Source organism: Ammodytes marinus (genome assembly GCF_949987685.1).
Source record: "Ammodytes marinus genome assembly, chromosome: 24".
In the NCBI taxonomy this organism is placed as follows: Eukaryota; Metazoa; Chordata; class Actinopteri; order Uranoscopiformes; family Ammodytidae; genus Ammodytes; species Ammodytes marinus.
Genome location: NC_137228.1, coordinates 12,217,174 through 12,232,497, shown reverse-complemented (window position 1 = coordinate 12,232,497; position 15,324 = coordinate 12,217,174). Strand labels below are relative to the sequence as shown.

General features: G+C 41.3%; 2 protein-coding genes across 2 annotated transcripts; both read left to right on the top strand.

The window, feature by feature from the left end:
- The first annotated feature begins 1,070 nt into the window (after positions 1-1,070).
- Positions 1,071-7,954, top strand: LOC307269715 (kelch-like protein 41b). The gene is made up of 6 exons (XM_080052726.1): positions 1,071-2,301; positions 3,114-3,271; positions 3,720-3,827; positions 6,398-6,583; positions 7,347-7,493; positions 7,596-7,954. Exons 1-6 carry the CDS (start codon positions 1,189-1,191, stop codon positions 7,705-7,707), a joined length of 1,824 nt encoding a protein of 607 aa, XP_079908852.1. The 5' UTR covers positions 1,071-1,188; the 3' UTR covers positions 7,708-7,954.
- A 3,097-nt stretch (positions 7,955-11,051) lies between these two features.
- Positions 11,052-13,423, top strand: LOC307269902 (2-oxoglutarate receptor 1-like; the record flags this gene model as incomplete). The annotated part of the gene is made up of 2 exons (XM_080052984.1): positions 11,052-11,156; positions 12,410-13,423. The coding sequence occupies exons 1-2, from the start codon at positions 11,139-11,141 to the stop codon at positions 13,421-13,423; spliced, it is 1,032 nt and encodes a 343-aa protein (XP_079909110.1). The 5' UTR covers positions 11,052-11,138.
- Between the last annotated feature and the right edge of the window lie 1,901 nt (positions 13,424-15,324).

Sequence of the window (15,324 nt, the reverse complement as noted above, 5' to 3'; positions counted from 1 at the left end):
ATCCAGACACATCAGGAATGGCCTTATTTAATCACCGGCCTTAACACTTGGTACTAAAATGTGTGAATGTGCACAGATCGGCTTTGAAGAAAACTAATTGAGTGAATATTTATCTCGGTGATTGAAGTGTCTTTTAAAGGTTAAATTCAGAACAACACACTACAACTGTCACACACACACACACACACACACACACACACACACACACGCACAAACCAAGCAGCTGGATAATAGTACCCAGACACACACCACAGGGAAAAGGAGAACCACACTGATTGGTGGCCAGAAAAGCTTGAATGTGTGGCTCTCACCTGTTTCTGCATGCAGCTGCTGCGCCCAAACTTTTCTGGTCTATTTTTAGCACAATGTTTTTGTAGCCTTCAATCTGACTTAAATAATGCCATGCTGTCATAATATCAGATAATATATTGTATTGACTTTGGTGACTCCTTTGGGGAATTATGTCAATAAGCTGAGAAAACAAAGAGAAATAATAAAAATATTAAGATGAGTTAAGTTAAAAAAATATCCAATATTTGTTGTTTTCAGCTTCTCAAATGAGAGCATTTGCTGTTTTTCTTCATCATTTAGTAAATGCAGTTCAAACTAGTAATAGTGACTATAATTGTATTTTATATAATTATTATATTTATCGGCACAGACTAAACAAATCCAAGACAATAACCCAATAAATGAGTATCAGACACAAATGAATTATCTGTCCTAATGTCAAATAAATATACACATTTGTGAATGTGACAGCAAATGCTCCAAATATCCTCCCAGTCATACGTAGAGCTTGAGGCAAGCTATTCCAGGGCTTTGACAGCATTGTCTCCACTGTTAGCCGGCCACATGACACTTTGGGAGCTGAATCACGGTGGCATATCCCCGGCCTGAGCAGCCAGTTGCTTATTTCAGTCGCTGACAGCAGCTGCTGGAGCCCAGGCCTGTGTGAGAGCTGAGAGCTGGCCCAGTCAGATTCCACTGTGGGGCTCAAGCAGGCAGGGGGCTAGAGGGAGGCTAAATTTAGAGCGGGGGTGGTATTAAATTGCCGGGTCTCTACACTGGCAACCTTTTCTTTGCCCTGTCTTTTCCAGCCAGGACAAACTGCCAAAAGGACCTGTGGCCGCCGCCGTCTCCTTCCTCTGTCCACAGACCCTTCCGTTTCCCTTCCCGACACACGCCATGGACCCCAACGCTGTCAAAGAGGAGCTGCGCTTGTTCCAGAGCACACTGCTTCAGGATGGACTGAAGGAGCTGCTCAATGAGAACAAGTTTGTGGACTGCACTCTGAAGGTGGGAGACCGCAGCTTCCCATGCCATCGGCTGATCATGGCCGCCTGCAGCCCTTACTTCAGGGAGATCTTCTTCACCGAGGATGGGAAGGAGGTGGAGAACACCAAGGAAGTGGTCCTGGAGGACGTCAAACCTGCCATCTTGGACATGGTCATCCATTACCTCTACTCGGCCGAGATCGACCTCACAGACGACAACGTGCAGGATATAATTGCCGTGGCGAGCAAATTCCAGATACCTTCTGTTTTCACGGTCTGCGTCAACTACCTCCAGAAGAAGATCTCCCTGGCCAACTGCATGGCCATTTTCAGGATGGGCTTGGTGCTCAGCTGTCCTAGGCTTGCCGTGGCCGGGCGCAACTTCATCGCAGACCGCTTTGAGCTCCTCTACAAGGACGAGGAGTTCCTCAAGCTGGCGCCTCACGAATTGTTCGCCATCATCGGCGGAGACTCCCTCAACGTGGAGAATGAGGAGCTGGTGTTCGAGGCCGTCATGGCATGGGTCCGCCACGACAAAGAGCGCGTCAAGGTCCTGAAGGACGCCTTCAACTGCATCCGCTTCCGCCTGCTGCCCGAGAAGTACTTCAACGATAAAGTGGAGACCGATGACATCATCAACGCCGATCCAGAGCTCCAGAAAACCATCCAGGCGGTCAGAGATGCCTTCAAGGGGAAACTTCCGGAGAAACCCGTCAAAAAGGAGGGGGAGCAGGGGGCAGACGTAGAGGGAGGAGAGGTGGAAGAGGAGAGTCCCTTCCCTGGTTTCCTGAACAACGACCGCAGACACGGCATGTACGCACGCAACTTCATCATGATGGTCAACGACACAGCAGCGGTGGCTTACGACGTCAACGAGAACGAGTGCTTCCTGGCGGCCATGTCGGAGCAGGTGCCCCGTAACCACGTCAGCATGGCGTCAGAGAAGAACCAACTCTACGTCATCGGAGGACTGTTTGTGGACGAGGAGAACAAAGACGTGCCCCTGCAGTGCTACTTTTACTTGGTAACCAGATTTTTCTTTCACTCCTTAATTCAATCTCTATTTAGACCTAAATCCAATGCCATAACTTAAACTTAAAAGCCTAAGAGAAACTTTTAAATATTATTGAAACAAGTCTCATTTTTCCCCTGATGATCAAATTGGACCTTTTACAGCGAACGAGACCATCAGTGAAAAACAACACTATTTTTATATAGTTATAATCAATGCATTTGCTCGGGTACGATTTTCCGTAGGATTGATTTCGGCAGGCAGACTGGAACAGTCTGTGTTTCCTAAACGGTAATAAATCAAAGTTTTATCTGCTTCACCATCGTTATTTTACCATTATTTACCTCATCGCGATCTTTCTTCGTGGACTTATTTACACACTTCCTAAACAAATGCTCCGGCACATGCTTGGTCGCTGGCATTGAAAAAAAAACTCTTTAATCCAAAGGTGGCGCTAGAATCAACACAAACTCAAGTGTTCATTTTAGCTAAACTCAAAGTGAAGTAACAGTATGTAACCACAGGAATGACTGGGATATAGTTTCTCCCTAATCCTTATGTCAGAGCAATAGGTTTCCCACGTTTCCCATGGAGTCTTAACGTCAAAGAGACTGAATAAGTGATAAAGGCCTCAAATGCTTATAGGTATTTGAGGCCTTTATCACGTCCTTACTGAATATATCACACCATTATTAGCGTGTGGATACAATACAGTACCATGATTCATTCTCTTGTTAATGAGGAGATTAAGACACAGAGCTAATGGGTGCTAAGAGGGTGCTATCTTTGCTCGGTGTTTTAATGTGCTTGTATTTTTTCCTCAGTTTGATCAACTCACGTCTGACTGGGTGGCCCTGCCGCCAATGCCTTCCCCACGATGCCTCTTCAACATCGGAGAGAGTGACAACCTGCTGTTCGCCGTGGCGGGAAAAGACCTCAATACCAACGCGTCGCTGGACACCGTCATGTGCTACGATGTCGAGTCAGTGCTATTCTTTGCTTATTTGCTGCTTTTTTTCTTTCCCTCTCCACATATTTCACCTTCAGTACAGTTTACAGGTGATAATTACATTCAGGAAATGAAAAAAACCTGCTTCCTTAGAATATTTAAAAAAGTAATAAGTGGTGTTAGGTAGCCTATGATTAATTGTGTTTTGATGTGATCTCACCTTCTTTATCAACTCTGCGTTGTTGTTGCGTTTCGATAATTGTGGAGCGTTTATTTTCTATTGGATTGATAATCATGATATTAAGTTATTTACGTGTATTTAAATCCAGATTGATTTGGTTCCACCACAGGGGAAATCACACATAATAATTAAGCACTTCAAGTTCCGGGGAAAAAAACAGCAGCAACAAATTCAGGGGATTAAATTAACTTTTATTAATTCTTATAATCAATACTTATTTTATTTTAATGCATTTTGCAGGAAGATGAAGTGGAGTGAGACCAAAAAGCTTCCTCTGAAGATCCACGGCCATGCTGTCGTCTCCCACAAAGGAATGGTTTACTGCATTGGAGGAAAGACAGATGACAAGTAAGTAAATGTGTGTGTGTCGGTGTGTGTGTGTGTGTGTGTGTGTGTGTGTGTGTGTGTGTGTGTGTGTGTGTGTGTGTGTGTGTGTGTGTGTGTGTGTGTGTGTCCTTACACTGTGAGCCTCAGCTGCTTGTGGCCCATCAGTCTGCCAGACTGCATGGTTGCACGGCACGTCCATGGACAACAATTACACAGCTTACAGGCCATGGCTGTCAAATATGTGGCGATAATGGAAAACACATGGATCTGTGCATGTCTCTCCGAATGATACAGTGTCGGTAAAGCGCATCTAATGATACGCTCATCAATCCATTTAGGTTTTTTTTAGCTGTCAGTGGGCCAGTGTGCTAATCAGCAAGAGGAAAACAGGTGTGCACCTTCTCCTGCACTGAAACAAATGTGCTCAAACCTTCATCAGGGTTTGCATGACATCCACACATATGCAATTAACAGTTAACCTGTGAGGCAAAGATAAAATCCACAAGGCCATTACTGGGGAAAAACACACAAAGTACAAAGTGAATTGCTGTGACGTTATTGAAGTAAGCATGACCAGGATTCAGCTACGTACATGTGTAAACACAAAACAACATATGTGCAAATCCAATGATAGAAATGAATGGACACCCATGCAACTATGTAAATTCATGGTCTAATTTGTAAACTTTAGAACTTCAGATAAAATAATGTTTTTTGTATTCTTAATTTTTTCTTTCAGACTTCTAATTTATTGTATTTCCTCCTTATCTTTTTATTTGTCTGTTTGGCAGTGTGGGTCTTTTTTTAACTTCTCCCAGGTGTAGTTGTTCCCTGCTGACTGTCGATTGTAGCATGTGTCCTTCAAAAATCAAGCAGAACTCCCCGATGCTCTGATAGGGACTTCGTGCTCAAACACCCTGTCAGCTCATTAGTGACATTAGCAAAAATGATTAAAACATGCAGTGACATCTTCAAAATAATTTACTGGAATTTTAGCCCTTGAGCTAAAATGTCTTCGGATGAAAACAAACACTTTGCTCATAGAAGTTTACAGCTGGAATTTAATGCATTTAGGCATTTAAACGTGGTCAAGACAATGTACTAAAGTCAAATCCAGCATCAGAATGGGGAAAAAAGGGGGTTTAGGTGACTTTGAACATGGCGTGGTTGATGGTGCACGGCAGGATGGATCCATACTTTCATGTTGTTTACGCCAAATTCTGAACCTGCCATCTGAATGTCGCAACTGAAATCGAGACTCATCAGACCAGACATGATTTTTCAATCTTCTATTGTCCAATAATGGTGATCCTGTGAGAATTGTAGCCTAATTTTCCTGTTTTTAGCTGACAGGAGTGGCACCCTGTGGGGTCTTCTGTTGCTGTAGCCCATCTGCTTCAAGGTTGGTCGTGTTTTGTGTTCAGAGATGGTATTCTGCATACCCTGGTTGTAACGAGTGGTTATTTGAGTTACTGTTGCCTTTCTATCATCTCAAACCAGTATGCCCATCCTCCACTGACCTCTGACTTCAACAAGTCATTTTACGTCCTCACAAATGCCACTCACTGGATATTTTTTCTTTTTCAGACCATTCTCGGTAAACCCTAGAGATGGTTTAGAGTGAAAATCCCAGTAGATCAGCAGGTTCTGAAATACTCATACCAGCCCTCCTGGCACCCTCAACATTGCCATGTTCAAAGTCACTTAAAACCCCTTTCTTCCCCATTATGTTGCTTGGTTTCAACCTCAATAAGTTGTCACGTCCAGGTCTACATGCCTAAATGCATTGAGTTGCTGACATGTGTTTGGCTGATTAGTTATATGTGTTAACAAGAAAATGAACCGCTGTACCTAATAAAGTGGCCGGTGAGTGTATATTTGAACACAAATATACAAACCTGAAAAGACTGAGGTTGAGTTTGTCTTAGTTTCTGTTTCCAATTCACTGAACAAGACGATCGATTCGCTTGGATGCATCTCAGTCTAAAGAGATATTTTAAGGTCCTGATAAGGCAGTAGATTCCCAGGTAGTGTAAACCCAACTAGAACAATAGGTTTTTCTTTGGAGCTATGAGTGTAACGACAAAAACATTTTCTGAGGAAAGGTTTTCTGTGGGTGAGCTGCAGGGCTTATGTACATGTATAGTGTTTGAAGTATGGTGTACAATGCTAAGTATGAGTGTACAAGGCTAAGGAAGGGGGGGGGGGGCACCACAAAGCATCACAATTCAGAATCCCCCAAAGCATTACAATTCAGGATTGGTTTAAATAGTGTGTAAGTTACACATACAATATTACAGGAAGCAGGAAGAACAATACCTTTAAAGAAGCTTTTCTTTTCTTTTTTGTCAGGAAAGAGTGATTTTTAAAATCTGCGTGGAAAATGGCTCTGGAATGTAACATCTCACACTAGAGGAAACAAGCAACTATAAAGCAATGGCACATTGCTGCCTACTCCATTACTGTCATGAAAAGCATCCCAGGAAGTCACAGGCACTTCCTGGTTTCCTTAATGTATTTAATTTGCCTATAAATAATGGTCTTTAGACACGAGGGATCTCATCATTATATTTCTACCTCCGTCTCCACAGCAAAGCCCTGGCCAAGATGTTTGCGTACAACCACAAGCAATCGGAGTGGAAGGAGCTGGCTGCCATGAAGACTGCCAGAGCCATGTTCGGGGCCGTCGTCCACAATGGCAAGATCGTGGTGTCCGGTGGAGTCAACGAGGAAGGCATCACCAACACATGTGAAGCCTTTGACTTTGCAACAAACAAGTATGAACTTTTATTTTTTCAACCCTTTGTAGCTTCACAGCACTCATTAATATCAGAACACCCCAATATATGGAACGCCAAAGCGTTCAATATTACATACTGTAAATAAAAATAGGGCCTCATGAAATAAACATGAATACATTTTATATAACTGAACCAATTAATTGGTAAAGTATTCAAGAGATGTTTAAAACTTAACTCATGATCAATTAATATACTTATTTTATTTATTAAAAAAAAATTATTTGTATTGACACAATTCCCTTTTTTGTTTTTATAATCCACTTTTTATAGTCCTTTTTCCCCAAAGTAAATGGTAAATGGTAAATGGACTTGACTTATATAGCTTTACATATCTTACCACATTCACCCATTCATACACACACTCATACACCGATGGCAAAGTACCGTTTTAATTCAAGTAAAAAAAAATCTTAATGTGAGGTGTTATGATGTACATGCCTCTAACTACCTCTTAACTCGCTAGTTGTGTCTTTCTCTGAAAATGAGTTTGAATAAAATCTTCTCATTTAACAAATGATTGGTTCATTAACCTGTGTGTGTATATTTACATGTTTTTTTTTAAATATATTAAAATAATAAATACTGGCGTCTTTCGGCCTCCATATACTGTACCAAATCTGAAGTGATCTCACCCACTAAAGAACACTGAAATAGGACACATGCCAAGGTACATTAGACATCTAAAGTGAGAGCTCCATATTTACACTTGACCTTCTCCTAATGTTTTTCTTCTCCTCAGGTGGGAACCCTTCACAGAGTTTCCCCAGGAGAGGAGCTCCGTCAACCTGCTGAGCAATGGCGGCTCCCTGTACGCAGTGGGCGGCTTCGCTATGGTGGAGATGGAGAACAAGGAGGTGGCTCCCACCGAGGTCACTGACGTCTGGCAGTAAGTCCTTCTCTCAAGTTCTAATGGAACCAAGATATTTCACAATGTTTTTCCTTGGTTACCACCATTGTGATCTCACTCTCTGTTCTTGGTTTTTCTTAGGTATGAGGAAGATAAGAAGCAGTGGAGTGGTATGTTGAGGGAAATGCGTTACGCTGCTGGCTCCTCTTGCGTGTCCATACGCCTCAATGCTGCAAGGATGCCTAAACTGTAGACAGAACCACATTCTTTCTTTCTTTCTTTCTTTCTTTCTTTCTTCCTTAACCCCAGCTAAACCTCCTGCTACCCCCCCCCCCTCCTTCTCCTCCGAAGCGTCTCATCCTCTGCACTCGCATTTTCTGTGTCGAGTTGATCTTTGACATTCATTTTTCTCTGAACTCACACAAGTTTCATCTGTACTCTAAACACACTGCTCTGCTGCCTCAAAGACTGAACCCTCCCCACAGTATAATAAAAAAAGAAGCCACAATTTAGATTGACCTATAAAGCTCTGTTTACATCATTTCTAGCTCTTCTTTTGTAAAATAAACATTTGTAAACTTCTCCTTCTCCTCCTTTTTTGCTTTTTCATTTTATTTTGTGTGATCCACAGAAGGGGGACATTACAGAGACCGTGTCAACACATTGAAGGGCAGCCAAGGGACAGAGTATGTAAATCTGTAGCTTCTGTGTACTTTTCTGCTAAACATGAAGTGGTACTTGTGTTAAGTCTTAAAATGTTAGAACAGACTATTAGCTCTAATGGGAAAAGTTGTGGTTTTAAAGAGAAGATAAGATAAGATGAAATAGGATGAATTGACTTTATTGTTCCATGTACTGCTGGAAAATGTTGGCACCCCTGTGCTGCAGTCAGACAATCCAAAACATTACAGTACAAACATTCACACCGAGCTGTTAATGAACAAACCATACAGCAAGATTTGTAAAGGCGCCACTAGACGAAACAGGAAAAACACACACACACACACACACACACACACACACACACAAATAAAAAATAATCCTTTAATAAATAAATAGTAGTAAACCCTATAATCGTCCATGCAGTCTGCATCAGTAAGACCAGTTTGCACTGACAGGTTCCCAAACCAAGCTGTGATGCCGTATCTAAGCCTGTCTGACAACATAAATTTCTGATTGACATCATTATTTGGTGCAGTCGCTGTTGAAGTCTGCTTCAGAGACTGGGTGCTCCTGTGAGATCTTTTCACCATGGTTGACCAAAGGCTATTTTACAAACCTTTGCAGCTCTGAATGATAATTAGATAGATCGCTGTCCTTTTTTTACTTAAAGCTAAGTTTTTTTAAATGTTTAAAAGGATGGATGAACTAAAACAAACCCTGGGGGCTCTAGTGCACAAGGTTCTTGATTTTGAGAGAGTGCCATTAACACTGACCGGCTGTCTATGGTTCATTAGAAACAAGTGTTAGCATCTCATTATAAGAGGACGGACATTAAGGTCATTCAACTTTTTAATTTATAGGTGTGGCTGCTGTACCTTATTCAATGCTGAACTAAAATGTATGTAATGTCATATGATGCCCATTTTACTATGCTATTTTTTTTATTGCCGACTATACACTCTTTTATTTCCTTGGAAATATAAGATGTATTATTTGTATACATAGATATTGACTGAAATCCTTACAAGATGAACTATAGTCAGTAATAGTATCTGTTGCCTCTTTTAAGTCAGTGCAGGAAAAAACGCCTTGTAATGTTTCAACGCCATCATTGAGATTAGATGGACAACATTACGTGAAGTGCCTGGTGTGGGTATAGCTGTGGCTGTAAAGGCTGTTGTCCAGTATTATTTTTCCTCCACCAACTATTCAGTTTACCATCTGAATGAAATATATTCACACTGAATGATAACTCTGCATTTTGGTTTTTGCTTTTACACAAACCAGATAATGACACAGGAGATGGAGGATTTTACACCAAATTTTAAATCAATATTAATATATTTCAGAATGGCTTCCACTGTGCACTGCAGCTGTGAAGGAGATAGAAGATGCCGTTTCCCTCATTATCAACTAAAATGAATAATTAGTGTTAGGTAAGAGCAGAAAGCAATTATTTCACGTAATGAATTATCGTTTGAATTTCTCCTGCCTTGTGTGACTGTGGAAATCAAAATATGCTTCCTTTATCCTGAAAGTCCATCTCAAAAACGTATGCTGTTGTTAAACAGTGTTACTGATTGGGGTAAAGTGGATTAATCTTACATATTGTGCACACAAGTTTCAGTTTAAGTTATCACTGATTTTAATTCATTTTAGATATTTGGAATTGACAATTATTAAGTTGCAGCGGTTCGAAACTATAAGTTTGGACACTTGACGTCAAGGGTATAATGGGAATGAGGATGCATCTCGGATGACTCTCTTTGTTATTTTAACAATAATCTCCTGCTATCTAAAGTTTCCTTATTACTTGATTCAGATAACAGATCTGCATTGTGCTAAATGTAGCTCTGCAGTCAGACACTGACTCATGTGACAGATAAGATTGATTCATTTTCATCCTAAAGTAATTAATCTTGAAAAGCCAACTTTATCCATGTCTTGTTTATTGATTCAAGTTTCGGCACGTCATTTCATTTTCAGTTTTCTATGACAATGAATACTGGCCTCTGTTAAAGACTGCAGCTGGATAAAAAGATCATTTAAATCCCCTGTAAACCCAAATCCACAAAATCCTTCTTACTATTTTATAAAGGGAGTAAGCATGATAGTAAGCATCTTAAAATAGTGTATCTATATGTATCAATCAAAATTAAAGATATTGTCATTTAAGTTTTATAAACTTTACGGGAATTTGGATTAGATGATGTGGCTATGCTCTTTTTCTTATTACACAATAAGTATTTTGAACCAATCACAGCAGTTCTCTGCCCAAACTTTCTATAAAAACCATGACTTGCCATGGAGACCGTTAGATGCGGCCACGCCCACATTGTCCTGTCAAATAGTCGGGGGAGAGAAAACGCTGTTTTTTCTAAACTAATTTTTATAACATTTAAGAACATTTATTTTCAATCAGATTTTTGTAAAAAAAAAAAAAATCAAACTTATTGAGAAACCCAACTTTGATATTATACATAGATTGTTTTATTTTAGACCAGGTTTCCTTCAGGCTTTAAATAGCGCATTTGTGCTGGGGTTTGTGTTTTGATTGTTTAAAATGTAATTTGTACAGACAAGTGAGTTACTATTCCCGTGATTTACGGGTTAACATAATCAAAAGCCTCGAATCACAAAAACCTCTTTAGGTTAGGTCCATTCTCTGAACAAAAGAAGCAGCAATGGACAGTTACATACCTTGAAGCAATGAATTTGCTGTCAGGCTATCCTTCCCCCTTTTTCTTCTGCATATTTACGGGAACCTGAACCTTTTCAATAAAAGCAATCCTTAAGCTTTACTCATGAGCTTAACCAGCTTAACCCATTGAAACCAGGAAGTAAGTGCACATAGCTGAAAGAGGAGCAAACCGTTGGCTTTCTGACAAAAATAACAAGCCTGGAGTTTCCCTAAAGGTGCCTGGAAGGCAAGATGCAGATTGTAGGAGGAGGAAGAAGAGTGATTAGAAGAATGGATTTGAGAACAGACAGCAGACATTGAAGGCTTGGGAGTGCGCACTGATGAGGACTGACTTAAAAGTGAGTAAAAAAAATTCTTTCAAACTATCCCGTTATGAATCACCCATTATATTTGCATTTTAACAAATGAAGTGAGCTTTTTGGATTGGATTATTTTTCCACAAAACACAAGATCTAAATGTTTCAATGAGTATGCATATGAGCTCCTGACATATGACTGCGCTTGCAGTGTTTTAAATGACACCTTGCACATCTCCTCACATCCATAATGAGTGCAGATTGCACTGACAGCATCACAGGAAGCTGCCATCAAGTCAGGGTGCCATAGGCGCTGTCATATCCTAAAGGGCTCTCAGTAAACACCGTGTTGACAAGGAGAGAAGAAGAGTTTGCTCTATTGTTTGTTTATTTCCTCGTCTGCTCGCCTCTAAGTTTTTCTTCCCCATTGCTCTCTCCATCCTTCCTCAAGCAGTAATTGCCAATAACATTGATATGGCAGCTGAGGAGAGGGGGGGTGATTTGCTTGTAGCTTATTTTTTACTCGGCAACCAATTTATACTGTTGATGCATTCCCTTGAATTGGGAATTGACAGGACCGGACTATTCATCTAGCTCAAAATATCTATTGCAAAAAAGCAAAAAGAAATTCAGCATTTTTTCCAGTACATTTGGTTGGATTAAAGCTGCTCTGATCAATATTTTTACAGTGAAGGAACAAAAGCGCTATTATTATATAATGAATTAGGTTTTTCTTCCCTCAGTCTTCCCTTGGCCCAGCTTTCCAGCCCAGCTAATCCTAATCCTACATTTTACCATGTATGACAATGTAGGGTGAGACAGTGAGACCATAAAACACTCTTTCTGCCTTTTCTCAGGCTAGGATGAACCGATTTCTAAACTTTTTGCATATTTATACTACATCGGATCTCAGAGTTCACCAGTTAGTAGGTTTTTAACAATTAATCAAATTAAATAAATCCCTCAGAGTAGTATTGAACCTAAAGAGACTTACCACCATGTAACATTACTGTTTAATATTTATTCTGTAAATGTTGTATATCCCCAAATTATCATTGAAATTCTGTTTCAAGGCTTGGTCATGCTCAAACTGAATGAGTAGCTTCAGTCCGGAAACATAAATACAATTTGTCTGTAGGTTTTTATAGGAACTTTATGGGTCATCAAAAATCCCAGATTTGAGACGAGACCTTGGTGTCCTCGATACTAGCCACAATCCTGGCCCTAGACACCCTTATTTTTCTGATAGTCATATTTGAAATGTGGTTTGTAAAATTGGTTATTGTTCTTCACAGGGCATAGCCATGTCCCAGTACATCTACTACGGAGATCATCGCAACTACACCGACGTTGACCAACAAGTCAAACACTATTTCCTGCCTGTCGCCTACGCTATCATCTTCGTGGTGGGCCTGGTGGGCAACGTGACCTCCATTGGCATCTATGTGGCCAAGCTGCGGCCCTGGAAGAGCAGCAGCATCATCATGGTCAACCTGGCAGTGACCGACCTCCTCCACGTCCTCAGCTTACCATTCCTGGTCTACTACTACAGCAACTTGGATTCGTGGACACTGGGCGACTTCCTGTGTCGCTTTGTCCGCTTCGGCTTTCATTTTAACCTGTACGGGAGCATCCTCTTTCTGATGTGTCACGCGGTTTTCCGCTTTGTCGTGGTGATGAGGCCTCTGTGGACGGCACAGCTGCAGAAAAAGATCTGGGGGATCGTTGCGTGCTTGGTGGTCTGGGTCGTGGCCGCTGCTGAAATCATCCCCATGTTGAATATGATATCCATGGAGGAGCACAACAACAAAACATACTGCCTGGACTTTGCTAGCACCATACCCGTCGAAAACGTGCGCTTGTATGGCTGGCTGCTCTCTGTTATCGGATTTCTACTCCCCCTATTGGTGGTATTTATGTGTTACATCGGTATTGTCATCAAGTTGGCCAAAGGTCCCTACGCACAAAGTCCATCTCGGACACGAGCGCGGCGCGTGACCGTGCTGATCCTGCTGGTGTTTGTGGTGTGCTTCCTGCCGTATCATATCTTGCGTGTGTTGCGGATAGAAACCCGGTGGAAAGACACGCCGTGCTTTGAGGAGCGCGTCGTGCATGCCGCCTATATAGTCTCCAGGCCCCTGGCAGCATTTAACACATTTTTTAACCTTGCTCTGTACACTCTATCAGGCGATCAGTTCCAAACGGCCTTTAAAAGCTTTTTTAACTGGAAACGTTGGCTGACCAAGTGTAAAACGCTGTGCATCGTTGCCACTATCAGCAAGGAAAGCAGTGACTTGCCTGCTGCATGACTGTAAACTTTCTCTCATTTCTTTCCTTAATCCCTCTTTGACTTGTACACTCACTAAGACATTAAGTTTGGAATGTTGCATGACAACTTGAGTTTAATTACTTTTCTAACAATGTGAACAATGGATTATATTGTTCCCAGCCACGAATATTGGCTTTAAAGCTATAGCCCGTAACTTTTTCATAGACATGAATGTCAGTTACATTCAAGACATCGCCAAACGAGATGACACAACATTGATTAAGCCTATCAGCTCCACAAAACTCCCTCTGTATTTCTCAGTATGGCAGCGTTTACAAACGGGTGTTACCCCCTGACAGTGGCGCAGGAGCTCAAGAAGAGCCCACAAAATGTTTCAGTTGTTGATTGAAGTTACGCACTACAGCTTTAAATATAGCAGGTTTAAGTTTGTGCCTGGAATCGAGGGTAGATTCCTGAACTGTTTCCCTATCCAATTCCAGTTCGATTTTACTTGAAGATCATTTTCATTCAGAAAATGTTCCTTGTTAAGGTTCACCATATTAAATTATGTTTATGACTGCAATTAAGTTGAATATCTGATACACTATAATGTTTTTTGTGATCCTTCCCTGAAGTTTACATTTGTGTTTTTGAGTGAAATGTCGCAAAAACTATTAAACTGATTATTTATTATTATTAGCTGGAATCATTCATTTCCCCATTCAGTAGGAATTGTAGGAACTTGTTGATCCCTTTGTTTTTCATCTACAGCCGCTCATCATCATCAAATGCAAATCTTTGATTAATGACTAAATACCTTTGAAACATGATATTCCATCAGCGTTTTTTTTAGGGGGCCAAGCACGAGTAGGGTCTGCAAAACGCGGTCCCAACTGCTGGGCAACTGCTGGGCAGGGAACCCTATTGTTTTTGCTGGGACTTTTATTCTTCTCCACATAAAAGTGGTGCTGCAGCCCAAACCGTAAAGGGTTGGGACATGCCACTTGCATGACTAGATCCAGGTCCGTGCCTGGTACACAGACAAAACAATTCAGACATGCCGGCCACTAGGTGGCGCTACAAAAAAAGGAAAACGTGTATAACTTCCACACCGAAAGTCCGATAGATTTTTCGGTCGCAAAAACTGAGTCAGTCACCAAAACATACTCCTCCTACAGTTTTTGCCCGATTTGGACGAAACCAAAAGCATTATGCTCTACCGACTCCCACGAGCAAAAGTTGAATACAGAATTTTGGTAGCGCTTTAAAGATTCGATTTTTCGATTTGGAACATTTCTTCTTCTTTCTATTCTTCTACGCGTAAAACTGGTGCTGCAGCCCAAACCGTAAAGAGTTGGGACATGCCACTTGCATAAGTAGATCCAGGTCTGTGCCTGCTACGCAGACAAACAAATTCAGACATGCCGGCCACTAGGTGGCGCTACAACAAAGGAAAACGCGTTTGGGGCTATAACTTCCACACCCAAGAACTTTATATCCACAGATGCCCACAAGTCAGCTGCATCTTTAGAGATAGGCCACGCCCATTTGCGTATATATAGATTTTTCGCTACGTCGCAAAAACTGTCAGACACCAAAACATACTCCTCCTACAGTTTTCGCCCGATTTGGACGAAACCAAAAGCATTATGCTCTACCGACTCCCCATCGGAAGACCAAACGGTAGCGCTTTAAAGATTCGCCAATTAGCTTTCTTGTAATACCTTGTACGCAAGTGATCATAAATCCAAAACTATACATCGTATCAAGACACAATTTTAGAAATATGGCCGTACTGTCCGAACGAACATCCTCAATTCTTTTTTGAAAATTTCGCCAAAAGGGGACGCCAAAAACACAAAAAGTATACATCTCCTTATCCGCTTGAGCATCTTTCTCTGCAATTTCTTTGCCTTTTGGTCTATAACTCCCAAACCGAAC

Excerpts from the sequence above, each read along its gene's own strand:
- LOC307269715 (XM_080052726.1), top strand. The coding sequence starts at position 1,189 with ATGGACCCCAACGCTGTCAAAGAGGAGCTGCGCTTGTTCCAGAGCACA. Across the intron at positions 3,272-3,719 it reads GTCATGTGCTACGATGTCGA|GAAGATGAAGTGGAGTGAGA; the intron begins GTCAGTGCTATT and ends TGCATTTTGCAG. Across the intron at positions 3,828-6,397 it reads GGAGGAAAGACAGATGACAA|CAAAGCCCTGGCCAAGATGT; the intron begins GTAAGTAAATGT and ends CCGTCTCCACAG.